Here is a 21,782-nt window from a genome sequence, read left to right on the forward strand (position 1 = left end):
ATGGCCCCAGAAGCCAAGAAGGGTGCACCCTCTGATTCAGTGAAGCATTCCCGGAACACCTTCTGGATGCTGTGGAGGTCCGCTGTGATGTCCTGTATCCCCAATTTGACCACAGGAGGCCTATCAGTCTCACCACTCTGGTTTGGGAGGATGTGGCAGAGGTGGTCAGTGCCAGTGCTGCACACAAGAGGTCGGCCATCCAGTGCAGAAAACAGATGAATGATCTCATCTGTGCTGCCAGGGTACGGCAACCATCTCATCACTTTAAATTCGCATATTCACAAGGTCATCACACATTCACTGGCATCTCATTCACTGTCAGCTCAAGAGGCATCACCACTCACTCTCTCACACACACCCTCACATCTCCATCTGGTCTCATCTCCCCTGGTGACTTCCTCCTCAGCCCTCACCATCTTGAGGCCACTTGCAAAGATCAACTTGTACCCCCACACACACCCTGGGATTCCCCCCTTCCCCAGTACAGCCCTTGCCCTGCAGCCTCTTCCCTTGCCTGAGGTCACTTCTCCCTATTCCCCAAGCAAGCCCTAACCCTGCAGCTGTTGAAAATCCACCCCCGCCTTATGGCTGGTCTGGTAGGTGGGGACCTGCCCGTGAGCCCCTGTAAAAGTGATGTGGTTCTGTCTGCAAAGCCTGGCGCTGATGATTGTGAGTGCTGCCCAGAGCAAGGTAGGCAAACAAACCTCGAAGTCCTATGTACAAACGTACAAGTTAGGAAAAAGAGTAGGCCATTCGGCCTCTCGAGCCTGCTCTGCCATTCAATAAGATCATGGCTAAGCTGAATGTAACCTCAACCTCACATTCCTGCCTACCCCCAATAACCTTTCACTCCCTTGTTTATCAAGAATCTATCTAGCTCTGCCTTAAAAACATTCAAAGACTCTGCTTCCACTACCTTTTGAGGACAAGAGTTCCAAAGACCAAAACCCTCTGAGAGAAAACATTTTCCTTATCTCTGACTTAAATGAGTGACCCCTTAATTTTAAACAGTGATCCCTAGTTTTAGATTCTCCCACAGTAGGAAACATCCTCTCCACATCCGCCTTGTCAATACCCCTCAGGATCTTAAAGGTTTCAATTACTCTTCTAAACTCCAGTCTTGAGCAAAGTGCAGCTTGCCAGGTATACATCGCTTAAGCACATTTGTGAAACATGTTGGTGTGCATTCACGCTGACATGCCCAGATGATCTAGCGTGGGGGGTGGGGGGTGGTGGGTGGGATGATTCCGGTGAACAGGGCTTATAATGAGATGCTAAAGTATCGAAATTAGGTTCCCGGTGTGTGATGGCAGGAAATGCAGCCCACCATTGACGGGTGGAGTAGATAATTGCAAACTGGTTCCACGATTTTTGGCCTTCTCGGCATATTGCCATGATGTCCAACGCCAACAGGGCCGGAAGGTTCTGGCCATAGTCTGGATGAGGGAACCTTCTGAAAGTTAAATTGAAAAGCTTTTACCCATACCCTCCATGCCAATTTATGACTCTTCACCCACCCCAATAGCCACTCATTTCCCCCCCATGCAAACCTGGAGAAAGCTGTCAATCAAGAGGTCTGTTGAAACAGCTGTGCCCAAAGGAAAACATTGCTTGATTGACAGCTTTCTGTCTTGGATCTATTTCTAAATTGCTCAATGTTTATTTACACAGAATAAAGAGCTATCGAGTGTTTGCAGTTTCTGCTCGTTATACTTTAAGTTTGGTTGATTGACACTTTTGTAGGGCAATCGTAAAATGAGCTTTTTGTAAGAAAAGTAAGAATGAATGACTGTTTTTAAAAATTTTTTTCACATATACTATTGTTACTATAGGGTTCGGTACAGAGTGCATACTGGGTACATGGACATTGAAGCGCCATAGGTTGGCATGGAGGGTATGAGGGGTCATTGGGGGTGGGTGGAGGGGCACAGGTTTGCCTGAAGTGTATGAGGGGCCTTTGGGGGGTAGGTGGGGGGCAGGAGGTGGCATGGAGAGGGCATGGTAATTGGGCTTTAGGAATGAGGGCCAAAGAGCGGTTTCCTGTTTTATTGTTTTTACTGTTACTAGGATGAAGTCCCAGAGCACTGAGGCAGGCCTTTTAAACAGCCCTTGTGGCTGCCTCTGCACTGTTTCTGGGAACGGCAGGCCCAATTCCAGTTAGCACCCACCCTCCCCCAGGGATGAAAATCCCAGCTTTGCGGGCACTTCCTCCTGAGGCAGGCGCACTGAGCCAGGGAATTTCTCGACTCCCATGACCCACCTCTAGGATGATAATCCAGCCCATTAACTTTGTTTCTCCCTCTGTACTCCCTGAGTATTTCTAGCATTTTGTTTTTATTTTATATTAACATCAAAATGATGTAACCCTACATTTACAGCACACTATCAGCAGCAAAGAATTTCGTGCAACTTGCAGATCTTTTTCCAAGTGCGTTAAGAATCATGATTTTTCTAGTGTACAGAACTATCTTGAACCTTACTGTTGTGCAATATGTTTTGCAATCAGTTCACAGATTTAAGGAAGTCATGGCTGAGATGAACTGAGCACCTACCAAGTAACCTTCAGCTTCTCCTTCCAGTTCCTCGCCATGTTCATTGAGAATTGCAGGGAGGACCCCGAAGAATGGAAATGTCTGGAGGAAAAAGAAAAAAATGCAATTGATAGAATGTGTTTGTGCAGGAAGAAGGTGGCTCACACCATGTGAAGGAGAAGATTGAGGCAATTCATTGAGGTAAAGCTTACAGTCGATCCTGGTTTCAATGGTGTAGCAGCTGGCAAAGGAGTCATCATTGGGCCACCCTGTACAGAAATACGAGACAATAAAGGCTCAGATTAGAGTTCATTTAGCAATATTCTGATCATTGGACTTCTGTTCAATGCTAAACCTAGAATAGAGACATTCTCAGCTGGTCAACACAATTCATCAGTGCTATTCCACGTTCAATCTACCTATGGGATACTCAAAGCCTTAAGAAACTGTGATGATTTAGAGATGAGAGAGCACACCTTTCTATGTTCAATATCTAAGCAGCAGTTTACTGATGTAGCAGTGCCGTGACCTCATCAGAAATGCTGTTTTAACAGGTGCTGCAGCATCAACTAGTGGTGGCAAAAGCGGTGAATGCTGGGTTTGCACCTAGTGTTATCCACACACGGAATGCCTAACCTTGGCCTAGCTACTGGAGGAGGCAGGGAGGTAAATTAATGTACACGGGGGGGGCGGGGGGCATTTATCGCTCGATCTCATACAAGCCCAACTTCAAAGTGGCAAAGTCCCTCAAACGCTCCAAGTGCTGACTGATTTTTTTCCACCTAATTATTGTTTTTAACTCCTTACTCCGATGTTAAACTAACTGACCTGTCGTTACTAGGAACGCCTTAACACCCTTTTCTGGAATAAGGATGTCCCATTTTCCATCTTCCAATCTTTTGGCATGCTTTGCTTAACTAGGGAAGATTGAAAGATTGTGGCAAGCCCTTCTGCTATCTCCAAAACCTGGGAACAAAGTCAGCTTTATAATAATGTGAAAGATGGGAAATAAATACTTTAGAACCTGAAAAATCGTTTTCACTATTTCCACACTTTATGTTCTGTGTATTATGCATCAACCCTCCAATTTTCTCCATGTGGCTTCAGAAAAGCCTGATCCTTTCAAAGAAATGAGCGTTAGTCACTCTCCACTGCTTCACCAATCAAGAGTCCGGTGCCATCAAACCAAGCCAGCTGTAACGTCCCATCTTTACAACAATCACTTTACATCACTTAATAGCAAGCCTCCAACCAAGGAATCCCAGGTAAATTGCCCTTCCCCACCTTAAGGTGCCAAAGGCTAGTGCACTCAAAATACGTAAGCTCGCTCAGTGTAGACCAGGAATCAAACTTGGATCTTGCTTGTCTTCTTAGCTCAGTGCCAGACTGAGTGCAGACCAAAGAAGACTTTTGAAAAGGTAATATTCAGACAATGAATTGTGTCTAATCTATTTCTTGTATTGTACTTTGGGATCCTCAAAAGGGGCATCAACACCCCAATGACAACCTTTAAATATTGGTGATGTACCAGGAATCTGATGCTACCCACAGTATTGCATTAATTCATTGCCAGTGAGCCACGAAGTCCAGCCCACTAAGTCAACTTAATCCACAACAGTTTCAAATTCAGAATACGTAATCATGTTACAAAGAAATATCCTGGCTTTCCTTGTATGTCACATCACTGGGATGAAAATACTATGCCACTCTCTTGAGTTCTTTCCCTCTTAAAGAAAACTCTGAGGATGCTTCTTTAATAGGAATGTTTACCGTTTCAGTCTGCCAAAAGGTATCCACAATGGGACACTGCCCATTACCGATGATGTTATAATACCATGTCCAAGCTTCTGGGTTAATGGGCTCTCCAGCACAGCCCAGAATCCTCAAAGACTTGAGATTGAACCTGAAGCAGTCAAGTGAAAAAGGTCAGCTGACGGGGTGGGAAAGGAGGATTTTTAAATCATGTACAACACCCAAAATGATAAGTTGCAATATAACAGAAATTTGGTATTGAGAAGAGGAGAAAAAAATCGCTTAAGCTGGGAACTAAAATAAAACGTGAAAATGTCGGTAATCCAAAGGTCCATCTGAAACTGAAAGAGAAAAGACAAGTTAATGATTTAAGTTCCCTTTCACCAGCTATTTAGATATTTTTGAAATATTTGCAATAGAGAGAAAAGGAGATATTGGGCATTAAACACAAAGAATTCTCGGAATGCACAGTAAGTCAGTTAGCCAGTGTTGAAATGGAAAGGTACGATTCACTTTTTAGCTGTAACTTCTCAGCAAAACTTTTACAATTATTTTAATGTGACAGAATGGTTATTTTTTCAAACACACTTCACAAATAATAAATATTAGGCACTAAACTTTATGTACTGCTGATCTTAATATTATACAAAATCACTGTGGGCAGAGTCAAACAAGTTTTTGATGTTAGAGTTTGTTAACAAATGGAAATTATGATAAAATAGAATTGCAGTATAAGTGTTACAAAATTATCTTTCTCCTTACTGGAAGGTCTTTATCCTCTCTTGTACACAAACTGCACATGTGAAATTGTTAGCCAGTGACAGCCTGACGAAAAACATTGTTGAAGAATTTCTCAGGGTTGACATAAGGATTCTCACAGCTCATTACCATCCAGCGATTTCTACTGGAAAAATGCGTGTATGGACATTTGTGTGAGTTCACTGAGTTGCCCTCTTAGTGGGGCAGCCTGTTGACACTCACGGTTTCAGCTCACTTGGATGAGCTGCTGGTGAGTTGCTGGCAACCATAGTATCACCGCGAGGAGAGGGAGGAGAAAGATTGGGGGGAAAGGGAGGAAGAGTAGGCAAAAAGGAGAAAAAGATGAAGAGGAGCTAAAAGAAGAGAGGAAGATTGAAAAAAGCAGCAACTTTTCTTAATTGCAGACAAATAATTGAGAAAGAAGTAGAGACGGTCACTACAATAGAGACTGTAAGTGGGGAGCACAGATGTAGACCTTGTTATGGCCTGACGTGACTCCAGCTTGTTCTCAGAAAGTGTCACTGTTTCCGAACCACCCCCACCCCGCCCACACTGAAACCAAAGCCGGGAAAAGCAGCATCATCATGAACAGTTTTAAATGCTTATGGAAACTGCAATGGTTATTTAAATTAAATGTAATTTAAAGGTTTTAGGATAAGCTGGACTGTTTCAGTGACCCAATACAAATATCCAGTTTTGAATAACAGAAATTACAATATTGAAACTAGATGTTTGGTTCAGCCAGTCCATCTTAGTGTTTATCCTCCATGCAAGCAGTAAAGGGAGAGAACAAAAGCCCTTCACTTCATTTGATCAGTCCACAAAATGCTCTAAAACATTAAAATTGCAATAACTAAGGGCATGGTTCCTTAGCATGTTTTAGCCCGATGACACTTCATACCCTTGGATACTTTATTTTACTGTTCATATAGTATCATACATTCAAATGGATACATCAAATCCCATTCCTAACTTTCTTACTTTCTCACAGGTTCCTCTCCAAACTTCATTAGCATCCTAATGACTGTGGGCGCTGTGTAAAGCTTTGTCACTTTGTATTTTTCAATCATTTCATACAGTCTCCCAACGTGTGGATACAGCAGCAGACCTTCAAACTAAAATGGAGAGAAATATACTGAAAATGTATCCATTGGAAAATCATCCAATTCATGCATGTGCATTTTTATGTTTCTCAAATCTGGCAGCTCTGTCCTTGGGTTTTGTTGCTAGGCCTCTGGCCTAACTCTAGCTTCTAGGCAGTGAGGGCGATCCTGTGATTTGGTGAGTTGAGAATTTCAGCCGAACCATGTGGCAACGTACCAATCAGCCACCTCAGGTACTCTCACAGGTTTGGAGGGAAAACTGTAGGTGAGTCGCCACCTCCCTTTACCAGCACATCTTCTCACATAGCTCCGGATAGAGCTTTGGAAGATGATTTGCAGAACACTGGGATCAGGCTGGCTGCCTGCTCTCTCTCTCTGTCTCTTAAACAATCGGGCCTGGCACAGGAAGATCCAAGGAGAGGAAGAAGTACTATACTGTTACTGACTCTTTTATTTGGCTATATGTTCTTGTCTAATGTAAACAAAAAGTGCTGGAAAAAATCAGCAGGTCTGACAGCATCTGTGGAGAGAGAAAAACAGAGTTGACATTTTGAGTCAATGATTATATTCACTGGAGTTCAGAAGAATGAGGGGGGATCTCATAGAAACCTATAAAATTCTAACAGGACTAGACAGGATGGATGCAGGAAGGATGTTCCCGATGGTGGGGAGTCCAGGGGTCACAGTCTGAGGGTACGGGGTAGACCATTTAGGACTGAGATGAGGAGAAATTTCTTCACCCAGAGAGTGGTGAGCCTGTGGAATTCGCTACCACAGAAAGTAGTTGAAGCCAAAACATTGTATGTTTTCAAGAAGGAGTTAGATATAGCTCTTGGGACGAAAGGGATCAAAGTATACGAGGAGAAAATGGGAGCAGGCTATTGAGTTGGATGATCAGCCATGATCATGATGAATGGCGGAGCAGGCTCGAAGGATCGAATGGCCTACTCCTGCTTCTAGTTTCTATGTTTCTCTGTCCAATATGACCCTTCTTCAGAACCAAAGAAGTCACATTCGACTTGAGATGTTTACTCTGTTTCTCTCCACAGATGCTTCCAGATCTACTGAGTTTTTCCAGCACTTTCTGTTTTTATTTCAGATCTCCAGCATCTGCAGTATTTTGCTTTTATATTATATATTCTTATACGTTCCCCTGTTTCTTTTTGTTTTAAGGTAGGAAGGTGCGAAAAGGTAGTTAATGAATCTGTTTCTATTATTTAAAAAAGCTAAGATTTTTTTACAAAACATAGAAATAAATTTAGAGGATACAACACTCATTGAGGATGTTGCCTCAGACCTCCTCAACAGTACGTCTGAATTGTGGGGACCGTTTTAAATCTCACCTGAAACACAGGCAGCCAGCAGTTGAAAACTGGGGATTGGGGGAAGGGTACCTTGGCTGCTCCCATTGACATCCAGGGCCCAGTGGTTGCACTTTTCAGGCAGCCTTAGAAGTAGTCTGTGCATGCTTCACACCAGATGTCATGCACCTCTTTACAAACTGCTGGAGGACACTTGGGGAATAAAAGGGAAAACTTGGTACCAGTAATACTTGTCCAAACTGGTCTTGCATACCTGAAAATGGGACTCCAGTTGTACTGGTGCCAGTGGTACTGGTTTTTAGCAATCGAAGAAGTTTTTAATTTTATTTTTATGGGATCGGTAGAGGCAGAGTGCTACCTCCATCTCTGCTTTAACATTCTATAATTCTACAAGTCTATGAGCTGCACAATGATCACCAGAGCGCAAGAAGGCAATTTAACTGACCCCACAGCATAGCTACAGCTTCTTTCAAATGTGCTTCTCACTCATCGTCTCACAGTGAGTGACATCACTATGACATATTGTTATGCACATGCTCAGTAGCTATTGTTAGAGCTTAACCCTTTCCAACAACCACCTCCAAAAGCTTACCACTCCATTCCTGCCTGGCACCACTTTATCTGGGCCCTTTGTTTAGGCAGCTGCAGCATTTATCTGATTTTGCAAATCAGGGTCTTTGTTTTCATTCTTTCAAGGGATGCGGGTGTCACTGGCAAGGCCAGCATTTGTTGCCCATCCCTAATTGCCCTTGAACTGAGCAGCTTGCTAGGGCCATTTCAGAGGGTAGTTGAGAATCAACCACATTGCCGTGGGTCTGGCATCACATGTAGGCCAGACTGGGTAATGACAGCAGATTTCCTTTCCTAAAGAACACTGGTGAACCAGATGAGTTTTTACAACAACTGATAGCAGCTGTCATGGTCACCATTAGCTTTTTATTCCAGATTTATTAATTGAATTTAAATTCCACCAGCTGCTGTGGTGGGATTTGAACCCATGTCCCCAGAGCATTCAGCTGGGTCACTGGATTAGTAGTCCAGTGACATTGCTACTGTCTCCCCCATATGATGCCATTACGACTTGAAAGGTATTGCAATTGACAATTGAGGGGCTGTCTTTAAACATTTAAACTAATATTTTTGGGCCAGGAGTAAAAGTAGTGCTCCTCCAAGCCCCACAAGGAAAATCTGGGCCTCAGCTCTGCCAGGATACCCCCTTCCCAACCCACACCCACCCTGATTGAACCAATCCGGCAGCCCCATTTTACAAGAAGCTGCTAAATACCATCATTAAATATTCCTCAAATTCTGAATCAGTGAGGCCATCAGTAATGGCCCAAGTGAAGATACCACCAATATACTGTAGTGCTCCTGTCAGTCTGCCCCAGCCTCCTCTCAGGCACCTTACAGCATAGCTGATAAATGTATATTTTTTAAATTGTGTAAGGTCAAGTACACGCAATTGTAAAGCTAAAGCCACAGAGAAGTAACAGTGCTGTAATAATTTGAATAGTTTACAGAGCTATGCCGAGGAAATCATATTTAACCAATTTATTGGAGTTCTTTGAAGGAATCACGTGCTGTAGATAAAAGGGAACCAGTGGATGTACTGTACTTAGATTTCTAGAAGGTAGTTGACAAGTTGCCATATCAATTGCGGAAAGTAAAAGCTTGTGGTGTAGGGGGTAACATATTGGCATGGAGAGGAGATTGGCTTGCTAACAGGAAACAGATTTGCTGATGCAACAAAGATAGGTAGGAAAGTAAATTGTGAAGAGGACATAAGGACACTACAAAGTGAGTGAGTGGGCAAAGATCTGGCAAATGGAGTATATTGTGGGAAAATGTGAAATTGTCCATTTTGGCAAGAAGAATAAAAAAGAAGCATATTATCTAAATGGTGAGAGATTGCAGAGCTCTGGGATTTAGAGGGATCTGGTACATGAATGACAAAAGGCTAGTATGCAGGTACAATAAGTAATTGCGAAAGCTAGTAGAATATTATTGTTTATTGTGAGGGGATTTGAATATAAAAATGAAGAGGCTATGCTTCAGTTGTACGGGATACCAGTGAAACCACAGCTCTGTACTGGTATTGGTCTCCATATTTAAGGAAGGATGTAAATGTTTTGGAAGCAGTTCAGAGAAGGTTTACTAGACTAATACCAGGAATGGATGGGCTGTCTTATGCGGAAAGGTTGGACAGTTTAGCGTTCTAAACATGGAGTTTAGAAGAATAAGAGGCGACTTGATTGAAACCTTTAAGATTCTGAGGGATCTTGACAGAGTGGATGTGGAGAAGACGTTTCCTGTTGTGAGAAAACCTAGAACTAGGGGTCACTGTTTAAAAATAAGCGGTCATCCTTATGAGGAGAATTTTTTTCTCTCAGAGGGTAGTTAATCTTTAGAATTCCCTTACTCAAAAGGCAGTGGAAGCAGTGTCTTTGAATATTTTTAAGGCAAAGGTAAACAGATTCTTGATAAACAAGGAGGTGAAAGATTATTGGGAGCAGGCGAGAGAATACAATCAGATCAGCCATTATCTTATTAAAAGGTGGAGCAGGCTCGAAGAGCTGAATGGCTTACTCCTGCTTCTAATTCGTATGTTTATATATAGCTATGGGGAAAGAGCAGGGGAGTGGGACTAACTGAATAGCTCTTTCATGATAGGCCGAATGGCCTTCTTCTGTGTGCCATAATTCTAGGATTTTCCCAAGAAATTCGGGACCTCAACATTGGGACCAAATAGGGGTCCTGAGTCCACAGCTGCTGGGAGCCAAACTAGCAAGAGTTACTTTCCCAGAGGGACCCTTCTATTTTACTGTTCTGTTAAAGCCAGTGGATGGACTCCTGATGCTGCTGGTCCAACAATAGGGCTGGCATCTCTAGAGTCTATAGCCCCAGCAAGAGAGGTGGGCACTGCTGCGGCAGATCTGAGAACATGAGGGCACCTGAAGGTGGAGATACCCTCAGAGGGATAAAAAAAATTAAATATTTTAGATGGGGGATTAAGGCAGGGGGCCCAAAGAATGGAGTGAAAAGACCTCCAAGGGGATTATCGGGGCCACAGGTTTGGTATTTCCCTCTTGCAACCCCGTCAATGGGGTATGGAGTCTCTGACTCCAATGCCCCCTTGCCGGTGTGCCGTGGGGAGGCCGTTTACATTGAGCTGGTGGCCTACCCATACACCAGAGGTGTGGTTTGGTGTGGTGGGGAGACCCAATAACCCTTAACTGGGGGCTTAGTTAATTAAATTGGCTGCCTGCCTCTATTTATTGGACAGCTGATCCATATCCTGGTTCCCCCAAACCCAGAAAACGTGTCCGATAGCAGGAATGCATCGGGGATCCCTCCAAACTCCTCCCCTCCACCCCCCCAGACTCAGCTGCTTCTAACCCCATCTCCACAGAGCCAGGAAAAAGCTGGCCCATAACTCTAACTCTCCAGTTGTATCCCCTTACACTTTTAGTGCTACTTACATCCCTAAATAAATTAATTAATATCACAGGCATGACATTGGCTAGAGGCATGGGAGTGAATTGTCTCTTAGGTCAGAAAGGGACAATATCATCGAGACCCTCAAATGGAAAACATTACCTTTACAAGATGCAGACTTTTAGCTTCTATACATGAACTATATTTCCTGCTCCAGAAGTTGAACAGAATACTATCTCTACTCACTAGAACGCATGTCGCACCATTTGCCAGTGGACCATAGATAACATATGAGTGTCCAGTAATCCATCCGATATCAGCCGTGCACCAGTACACATCATCATCATGGTAGTCAAAAACATATTTAAAACTGATTGCAGTGTAAATCAGATAGCCCGCAACAGTGTGCAGCACGCCCTAGAGTAAAAACAAAAATAAAAGCAAATGTCAGTAACATTCATCTTGTGGTGACTTGATGAGTAATAATCATGTTATTGCCCTGTGGCAAGCTGTGAATTATCACTGGTTCCATGTGCAGTCAGTCATTCTTCACTATGGAGATTATAGCTCAATCGCTGCAGGAATTGATGCAAGCATGGCAAAATGACAGTAAATATGCCAGATCACAAGCCTCCCAACCCCCACCCTCCTGTGTTTACCTTGTTTGGCAACCTCACGGAATTGGGTCTGAGGGTTTAGTTATAGACTGCAACAATTTGACATCTTTGCAATTCGCAAACATCAGCTTAAATGTTACGTTGATCTAAATAAGGTATTTACTGTCATTGAGGTAATTCAGGTACAGAAAAAGAAGAAAACTGCAAATGTATAAATCATTTAGTACTTTTATTTATTAAAACGTATTAAATTGCACTAACAGAAGCGCTTTGCTGACAAACTGTTTTTATTCATTTGCAGAATGTGAGCGTCATTGGCCGGGCCAGTATTTAATGCCCACGCCTAATTGCCCTTAGGAAGGTGGTGGTGAGCCTGCTTGGTCAACCACATTGTTGTTGGTCTGAAGCCACATGTAGCCCAGACCAGGTAAGGATAGCAGATTTCCTTCCCTAAGTGACATTAGTGAACTCTTTGAGTTTTCATGATAATCCAATAGTTACATGTGGTTGCCATTACTGATATTGACCTTTAATTGCAGATTTATTTGATTAATTTAAGTTCCCCAGCTGAGGTGGTGGGTTTTAAACTCATGCCCTCCAACTCATTAGTCCAGGCCTCAAGATTATTAATCCAGTAATAGAACCACCATACTACTATTCCCATACAAGGGCTAAGGATTGCAACACAGAGAACAACCATGGTGAAAATGAGCAGTGAGGAAGAGGTAAATTAGGAAGTAATGATAAGGTGAATTAGATTTTAAAAGCTTGTAAGAGGAATGAAAGTCTGACGAAGTAAAACATTCGACTATTGCTGTGGGAAAGAATGCATTAAATTAAGAGATGCTATACAGTAATCAGTCTTGATTTCAGTATAGTAACAATGTAAGAAAAAGGTTAGATGTTATTGATTGGCATCCCGTAGCCCCCAACAGGGAAAGGTCATATGCAGATAGAAAGCTTGCCTTGGGTTTCCCAGTAGACCCACTTGTATAGAGGATGAAGAGTGGATGTTCAGCATCAACCCATTCTGGCTCACACTGCTCACTGGCATCCTTCATTAGCACATCCCAGCATATATCAGTGTCACAGTTCCAGAATAACTATGAGGAAACCACAAAAAAAAAGAGCATTAACGTATTTCAGAACTTACCATTTTGCTGCTAGCTAAAATGCAGAATGAGAATTGTCATTTTATCTATCAAGCCCATTTCTTAACCCCTGGGCATTAAGCACTACCTGGGCAAAGCACAGACAGGAAAATCTGACAGGGAGGAGTGCACACCCTTTATAGATCCTGCAAGACTTTCCTTCCATTAATTTCAGTAATCAGGCAGGCACTGAATTCTTCTCAAACTTCACAACGGCTCCTCCAAAACTAGGAGGTTAAGAGATATCATTCAAGACTCTGCAATGTTCCTTCTTTAGTGCTGTGAATACAAGATGCCTCAGTGTGATAACACAGCTAAGAGTGGTAAATAGCCATGTAGGGAAGTCACCTCCTCACACTCTATCTGTTGGTGCTCCTTGAGTGCTGGTTGATCCTATGAGGTGTGAGTGAACACACAGCTGAAATGTGTGTTCTGTCCTCAGTAAAAATGGTGCAGCTGTAAAAAGGAGTTGGTAAGAAGGACTTAAGCTCATTACCCCGTGTGTGCCAGGTTAACTGATCACCATAACACAATGATTAGGTTACAGGATTAGAAATGGGGAATTTGATCTGAACACCTACTCCTCATCATAATACAATAAAATGTCCTCCCAATTATGTACTGTAGAAGCCAGTCAAGAGCAGGATCAGATCTGGTTACCACATCCTGCAACAGTTGGATAACCAAGGCCTGAATTTTTGCAGAGATGGAAAGGGTCTCTGGTTTAGCCAAAATGGCGCTACAGGCCTGATTCTGGGAGTCCCTACCAAACTTGAACCATGCTGGGACCAGTGTCCTGGCAAACCCAATAACTAGGGCTGTAGAGAGGGCTTTAAATTAAATAGAGGAGGGGGAGGGTTCTGGAAAGTGGATATGTAGACTTATGTAGGACCTGACAGCCTGCAGGGCAGTTACTTAGGTAATGATACCCAGGTTGTCACAGGAAGGGACAGAGTGTACAAACATAAAAAAGGCAGCAAATAGGGACAAAGAGGGAAAAAATGGGTAAAAGGCAAAATTAATGGCCCTTTACTTAAATGCACGTAGCATTCGGAACAAAATAAATGAATTAACGGCATAGATAGAGGTTAATGGGTATAATCTTATGGTCATTACGGACACATGGTTACAAGGAGATCAAAGCTGGGAACTAAATATTCAGAGGTATGTGACCTTTCAAAAGGACAGACAGGAAGGAAAGGTTGATGGGGTAACTTTGTTAGTACAAGATGGAATAAGTATGATAGCAAGAGATTATCTTAGATCAGAAGATGTAGAATCCATTTGGGTGGAGGTAAGAAATAATAAGGGGAAGAAGACACTGATGGGAGTAGTCCATAGGCCCCCTGACAGTAACTATACTGTTAAACAGAGAATAAATCAGGAGATAATGAGGGCATGTAAAAAAGGCAGTACATTAATCATGGGTGACTTTAATCTTCATGTAGCTTGGGAAAATCAAATTGGCAAAGGTAGCAACAATTCATAAAGTGTATTCTGGACAGTTTCCTAGAACAATATATTGTGAATCCAACCAGGGATCAGGCTATTTTGGATCTGGTAATGTGTAATGAGGCAGGTTTAATAAATGATCTCAGGGCAAAGGATCCACTAGGAAACAGTGACCATGATATGGTAGATTATAACATTCAGCTTGAGAGTGAGAAACTTGGATCGGAAACAACTGTGCTAAACTTAAATAAGGGTGATTACAAAGGAACGAGTGCAGAGTTGGCTGGAGTGGACTGAGAAAGCAGTTTGGCAGAAAAGACAGTCGATGAACAATGGCAGACATTTAAGAAAATAGTTCATGACTCACAATAAAGATATATCCCTGTGAAGAAGAAGGATTCAAGGAAGAGGATAAACCAACCATGGTTAACTAAGGAAGTTAAGGATATTATCAAATTGAAAGAAAAAACATACAATGTGGCAAAGATTAGTGGTAAACCAGGGGATTGGGAAAGTTTTAAAAACCAACAAAAGATGACCAAAAAAATAAAGAGAGAGAAAATAAACTTTGAGGGTAAACTAGCAAGTAATATAGAAATGGACAGTAAGAGCTTCTTTAAATATACAAAAAGGAAGAGAGAGGCCAAAGTGAACATAGGCCCCTTAGAGAATGAGACTAGGGAAATACTAATGGGGAACCAGAAAATAGCGAAGGACTTGAATAAATACTTTGCTTGAGACTTCACGATAGAAGATACTAACAGCATTCCACAAATATAAATAATAGGGAGAAAAAGGAGGAGGGAAAATAAATACAATAACTATCACTAGAAACAAAGTACTAGGGAAACTAATGGGGCTAAAGGCTGGTAAGTCCCCTAGAATTGATAGGTTGCACCCTAGGATATTAAAGGGAATAGCGACAGGGAAAGTGGATGCACAGGTAGTAATCTTCCAAGAGTCCTTAGATTCTGGAAAAGTTCCAGAGGATTGGAGAACAGCCAATGTAACACCCTTATTCAAAAAGGGAAGGAGACAAAACAGGTAACTGTAGGCAGTTAGCTTAACACCTGTCATTGGGAAAATGTTGGAATCTATTATAAAGGATGCAATAGCAGAGCATTTAGAAATACATAATCTAATCAGAGTCAGCATGGCTTCATGAAGGGGAAATCATGCCTAACAAGTTTATTAGAATTCTTTGAGGGGATAACAAGCAGGATAGATAAAGAGAACTTGGATTTCGAAAAGGGATTCGATAAGGTACCACACATAAGGCTACTTAATAAGAAAAGAGCCCATATGTTGGGGATAGTATATTAGCATGGATAGAGGATTTGCTAACTAACAGAAGACAGAGAATTGGGATAAGGGGGGCATTTTCGGGATGGCAATCTGTAACTAGTGGAGTGCTACAGGGATCAGTGCTGGGGCCTCAATTATTTACAATATATATTAATGACTTAGATGAGGAAAGTGAGTGTACTATCACCAAGTTTGCAGATGAGGCAAAAATAGGTGGGAAGGCAAGTGGTGAGGATGACACAAGAATCTACAAAGGGATATACAGGTTAAGAGAGTGGGAACAACCTGGAAGATGGAATATAAGGTGGGAAAATGTGAGGTAATGCTCTTTGGCAGGAAGAATAGAGGAGCTGAATATTATTTAAATAGAGAAAGACTGCAGAAGGCTGTAGCACATGGGATTTGGGAGTCCTTGCATATGAATCCCAAAAAGCTAACATACAAGTTCAACAGGCAATAGGGAAAGCAAATGGAATGTTGGCCATTATTTCAAAGGGAATGGAGTATAAAAATAGGGAAGTTTTGCTAAAACTATATAAGGCACTAGTTAGACCACACCTAGAATATTGTGAGTAATTTTGGTCCCCTTATCTAAGGAAAGATGTGCTAGCATTGGAGGCAGTCCAGAGAAGGTTCAATAGGTTGATCCCGGGTATGGAGGGATTTTCTTATGAGGAGAGGTTGAGTAGGTTGGGCCTGTATTCACTGGAGTTTAGCAGAATGAGAGGAGACCTTATTGAAACATACAAAATTCTTAGGGGTCTTGACAGGGTAGATGCTGAGAGGTTGTTTCCCCTTGTGGGAGAGTCGAGGACCAGAGGGCATAATCTCAGAGTAAAACAGAGATGAGGAGGAATTTCTTCTCTCAGAGGGTAGTGAATCTGTGGAATTCTTTAACAAAGAGAGCTATAGAAGCTGGGTCATTAAGTATTTTCAGGCTGAGATAGACAGATTTTTAATCAGTAAGGGAATCAAGGGTTATGGGGAAAAGGCAGGCAAGTGCAGTTGAGGATTATCAGATCAGCCTTGATCTCATTGAATAATGGAGCAGACTTGATGAGCTGAATGGCCAACTTCTGCTCCTACGTCTTATGGTCTAATGGGGGTTGGAGACAGGTGGGTGCGGTGGTGAGTATGTCAGGGAAATGTGTGTTGAGTGTGTCAGGGAAACGTGGTGCACCCTTTTTCCATCTCACTTCCATGTCCTGTAGCATTCACTTCTCTAAATCCCTGAAGAGGTTCCTACTTGGATGCCTTCCTGAAAATAGCACCAGAAATCCTAGCAAGCGTGTGTCCTAGCTTTCAACCAGGAAATGACTTTGCCTCCACTGAGTTTGCCGTCCTCTAAACCAGTGATGTTCGATGTGTCTTATATGTGCCCCCAAGCACCAGCACCTACAAGATCTCTTCACCCAATTTTGGTAAGTGGTCTGTCCGAAACACAACTTGTGCACTTTAGACCTATCAGGATAAAGTGTGAAGTTAGTGAAGTTCCTTGGAGGGGTAGGGCACCCTTTTGGATAGGTCAAGGGACATCTTTGGAGAGGTCAGGTATGCTTTGGAAGAGGTAAGTTGCCCTTTAGGACTGTTAAAATTAGATATGAATGTGCGTAAAAAATGCATAAACTCAGTGGAATTGTCAAGCTCATTGTAACTGTCAAGAGAATTCTCAAGGGACCTGTCAAGCTGTCAAAGGAACTGTCAAAGCTCATTGGAGCTGTCAAGTTGTCAAGGGATTTAAATCTCCTGGCCTTTTTTTTAAAAAAAGCAGTCCAGAAGTTTAAAAAAATCAGTGCTTGCTATTTCACTCTGCTTGTTGACATTAACCTGAGGGTTATTGTTATAGGATTTGTGCTACAAAACTGATTTCACAACCTATCATTATCACATTGGGTGCTTGTCAGTTCACAGTTTGACTGACAGCTCTAAATGCTGACAAAGTTTTTGAAGTGGGTTTATGAATACAAATGCTTGTTAAAAGAGACTAAGCAGTTGAAAAAAAATAAATATAGTGAATGGGTTTTTATCAGGTTGTTTTTTTTTTTGTTAACTAGTGAATTCATCAATAGACACTTAAAACTGTATTTTATTTTCTCTCAGAATGAGTCCTGAGGTCTGCCCGTGGTGTATGGAGGGTAAGGGCAAAGGGTGGTTGCTAAGTGCATGGGTTGGCTTGAGTTGGCACTAAGTTGGTATAGAGGGTATAATGGACCATAATAGGTTGGCAGAGAGGCATATGTTGGCATAGAGGGTCTGAGGATCCATGAAGGTAGGTAGAGAGGCATAGGTTGGCACAGAAGATATGAGAGGCCATGGGGGGGTGGGAGGAGGGGTATAGGTTGGCATGGAGGGTATAAGAGACCATAGGGTGGGTGTGGGGCATGAGGTGGCATGGGTTGGCATGGATGGGGCATGTAAAGTGTGTGAGGCTGAGGTGATACACAAGTAAATGCCAGCCACTAAAGCCACTAGCAACTATTAGCTATGAAATCATACTCCAGTAACAGAATCAACAACTTACAGACAAATGGGGACTGGAGAAAAGTGATTAGAAAAATAATAATTGAGTCTGAGTGGGCAAAAGAAATAAAACTGGTTATTCATTTGCCTGGAATCCAGATCAAAGACAACAAAAATATTCACTGTTCTGTAGGATTTCAAAAGGTGGACTGGATTCTTGAATGGGGTAGGGAGCGTGAAGGGTGGGGTTGTTTACAAACAAACATGGTCATACAGAACTGTGGGTTGGGCAAACTTGAGGGACCAAATGATTTTTTTCGCTCTCCAAGATTTCTTGTATTATTATTCAGCATATCAACCACTAATCATCACATAGTTTTTTTTATTAATTTCAGCATTTACCTGCAGGATGTTACAGCAAGTTTGTCCATGGTTGTTTTTCACGTTGTCACCAAGGTGTTGCACCACAACACACTTTTTCACAACAAAATCCTCTCTGAAATAAATGACAATTCAAATTGTAAAGAGTGTTCCATTTTTTAAAAAATAGTTATAAGTGCAATATATTCTACTCATAGCAGGACTTCCTTTTCATATTATGAGATAATGCCCCTCAAATACCATATTTTGGTTGGTGGGGTGGATTTTATTTTTTTTTAACTGCTCCTTTTTATTTAATAGTTATTTTGATTTTTGTCAGAATCACTGCTTTTCCCACAGTGCCATCATTGGCACTCTCTTTACTGGCCATGATTTCAATGTCATATTCCTTTCCCCATCATCTCCCAATGATGTGGACATGTTGTCTCCTTTTGATTTCTCTCCATCTCTGATCTTTTCCCAGTCTGTCAGCACAACTGAGTAAGCATTACTCATTTAAATTGGAAAGCATCAAACATAAATACCCTGTCATACAAGCTGATCAGAACAAGACAGCCAGTGTAACTCACAAAGTAATGTTCAGGAGTGAGTGTGATAAATGTGCTGGGGGAGACATAAGACCATAAAATCATCAGAAATAGCAGAAGGAGTAGGCTATTCAGACCATCAAGCCTGCTTCACAATTCAATAAGATCAAGGTTGATCTGATTATGGCCTTAACTCCACTTTCCTGTCTGCCCCTCATAACCCTTGACTTCCATGTAGATCAAAAATCTGTCTAACAAACATGATGACTACATTGACAGGGAGTGATGTGCAGCAGTCACCATGGCTCACTGCGTGATGCAGTGAAATACACAGAATTTGACATGATACAAATTTAATGCCAGTCATAAGGGTAGCCACTGTGCAACTGCGCAATCAAATCCATTTCTTATGCAGCATCTTCATCTATTGCAGAGTTCTTCTCTGTAATGGAAGTTACATTACAAACAACCAGAAGTATTTGTCCAAAACAAAAACAGAATTACCTGGAAAAACTCAGCAGGTCTGGCAGCATCGGCGGAGAAGAAAAGAGCTGACGTTTCGAGTCCTCATGACCCTTCGACAGAACTTACTTAAGTACCTGCTGAGTTTTTCCAGGTAATTCTGTTTTTGTTTTGGATTTCCAGCATCTGCAGTTTTTTTGTTTTTATCAGAAGTATTTGTCCTTCTTTTGAATAAAAAAAGGGGAGAGAAGGATTTGGGAAGAAGTTTTTGCTCAAAGTAACCTTGCAATTTATAAAATAAACTGTTAAGATTACATGTTAGAATTTAAGACAATTTTTGTTTACAGTGTGTTAAACATACAAAATGGAATAGAACATTAAGAAATTCTTGAACTGAATGTTTATTCCATTTGAAGAGATCTGTTTAACTCCATGACTCATACTTGGAGCCTCCTACATGCATGAAATTAATTATTCAATAATGCCCTCGGTAATATCCTCTCTTCATCAGCTACAATTCAGTATGGACTGAGTGTGGGGGTCTTACGGAGCGTTGTCTCCCTCAAAAAGGTAATTTGACATGCTTAGGCCCGAAAAGATGCTATGGCAGAAATCTCACTTGTCTTTGCACTTTTCCAAAGCATCGTCTGCAATCATCTTTAGGTTTACAAGCTTTTCTCCTCTGTAGAAACCATCTGAATGACAGAAAAATCAAAGGGTGAAGTATCACGACTTTCTAATACTGATTCTCAAAGCTTTCTGGCATGACAGGTACAGCTACTCACTACAATAAGTCACAGCACACTGTGAATTACTTGACAGGAATGACAGGGTCCTTACCTGCAGTAATCAGTAATATACATTGGGAGTCTAATATTCTCTCACATAGAGACTCAGCTGAGAAACCTGCAAACTAAATGATAAACACATAAAACAGTTGTAATGACTTCCATTGTTTAATCAGCACAAGGGACAAAGTGTTTTGTTGAGTATATTGCCCATGGTAGCCAATGAGCATAAGTAGTGTGGCTGAGGCAATGTCTGAATTCATATCTTCTGGTCTAAGGTCTTTGCCCTGATTTGTTAACTGTTTCTCTCACCACAGACCTGCTGAGTATTCCCTGAGATTAGGGAATGTGTTAAATGGGAGCCTCACTTCATAACATTTTGTAAAATTTCTACAAGATGCGGGCTCCACAGTGCACAACTAAAGAGCCAATTAGAACATCCCAGCAGCAATGCTAAGTCGCTTGTTAAGCTATTAACCATGCACTTCCTGACTTGAAAGCTATAAGACTTAACTCTTGTATTAGCGCATTACATGCACAACACAGCTGAAAATCCAGAATTCATGTCAGAAAATAGTTCTTCACTATTAAGAAGAACTTATAGCACCCTTCTTAACCTCACGATGTCATGAGCAGGAACATCATCTTTCTTTCAGGATCCCCATGTTAAAGCTTGGATTCGGATTCCAATAATTTATTAGACAATGATACTTAGTACTGTAGAATTAATTTGTTTCCAGTTTCACAGGTATAAGATCATGAAAACCATGTTTGCAATAGGTAATATTAGAATAGTTGACAATATAATCGCCCTTTCATTGTACCCGCTCACAACCCCTGACCGGCTCATGACCCCTGACTGGCTCTTAATGACCCCTGACTGGCTCATGATCCCATGAAATTGCATTGGATGCAAGGGTCACTGGGTCACAAAATGCTTTGCAGTCAATGAAATACATAACTAAATGTAGTCAGCCATATCAGCCAACCTTGTTTCCATAAAAAAATCAATGAGTTGAATGACCAGATAATCTGTTTTTAGTGGTGTTGTTTGAGGATTAACCAGGACATATCAGGAGAGCTTTTGTCATGAGCTCGTTTATGCCAACCTGATTGGGTGCATGGGGCTTCACTTCATAACTCCCTGCCCTCCATGTTTCATATGTTCCTTGACTTCCTTTCCACTCTTTTAACCTTGGTGGCGTATCTTAGTAACTTACAGTAACCCTGCACCGGGGTTTATTTATTTAAAAACAAAGTGTTCATTGAGCAGTTGGATATTCCATACGTACCACCACTGAGTGTACTGCTCCTATTCTCGCACACGCCAGCATTGCATATATCAGCTCTGGGATCACTGGCAAGTATATGGCAACCCTGTCTCCTTTCTGCACCCCTATAAAGAGAATAAGATGTTCTGCAGTTTATTTAGGATTGACTGAAAGATTTTGGATGTCACATATTTGGAATTAAATCGAAAAGGCATAAGAAACTTGTCAAGAGTTCTGCCCATCAGTCAGTTTCCTGAATGACTGTCCCAAGCAGTGGAAAATTCTGTCTCTGTGTTCTGGCGTGGCAGATGATGTGTGCCAGGTGGATCAAATCCACAAGGGAAACTTAATCGTGCAGTCACAACTGTTTTGCAATTTGTATTTTATTTTGAGATGCGTGCCCTGAATTCAAAAGTAATAAGACTACCGCTACATCAGGGGTTTTTAAAAAACTAAATTAAACATT

The 21,782-nt window shown here is 41.7% G+C and overlaps 1 protein-coding gene across 1 annotated transcript in view; it reads right to left on the bottom strand.

The window, feature by feature from the left end:
• The window catches only part of acss2l (acyl-CoA synthetase short chain family member 2 like), a 114,997-nt gene that overhangs the window by 23,303 nt on the left and 69,912 nt on the right, over nt 1–21,782 (bottom strand). The window contains exons 4-13 of the mRNA XM_041189963.1: nt 21,338–21,441; nt 20,098–20,170; nt 19,877–19,952; nt 18,290–18,383; nt 12,485–12,622; nt 11,149–11,319; nt 6,024–6,157; nt 4,302–4,434; nt 2,744–2,800; nt 2,553–2,633 (exon numbers count right to left, since the gene is read on the bottom strand). Of these exons, the coding sequence (XP_041045897.1) occupies nt 2,553–2,633; nt 2,744–2,800; nt 4,302–4,434; nt 6,024–6,157; nt 11,149–11,319; nt 12,485–12,622; nt 18,290–18,383; nt 19,877–19,952; nt 20,098–20,170; nt 21,338–21,441 (1,061 nt within the window). The remainder of the gene's footprint in view (nt 1–2,552; nt 2,634–2,743; nt 2,801–4,301; nt 4,435–6,023; nt 6,158–11,148; nt 11,320–12,484; nt 12,623–18,289; nt 18,384–19,876; nt 19,953–20,097; nt 20,171–21,337; nt 21,442–21,782) is intronic.

Source organism: Carcharodon carcharias, chromosome 6 (assembly GCF_017639515.1).
Source record: "Carcharodon carcharias isolate sCarCar2 chromosome 6, sCarCar2.pri, whole genome shotgun sequence".
Classification (NCBI taxonomy): Eukaryota; Metazoa; Chordata; class Chondrichthyes; order Lamniformes; family Lamnidae; genus Carcharodon; species Carcharodon carcharias.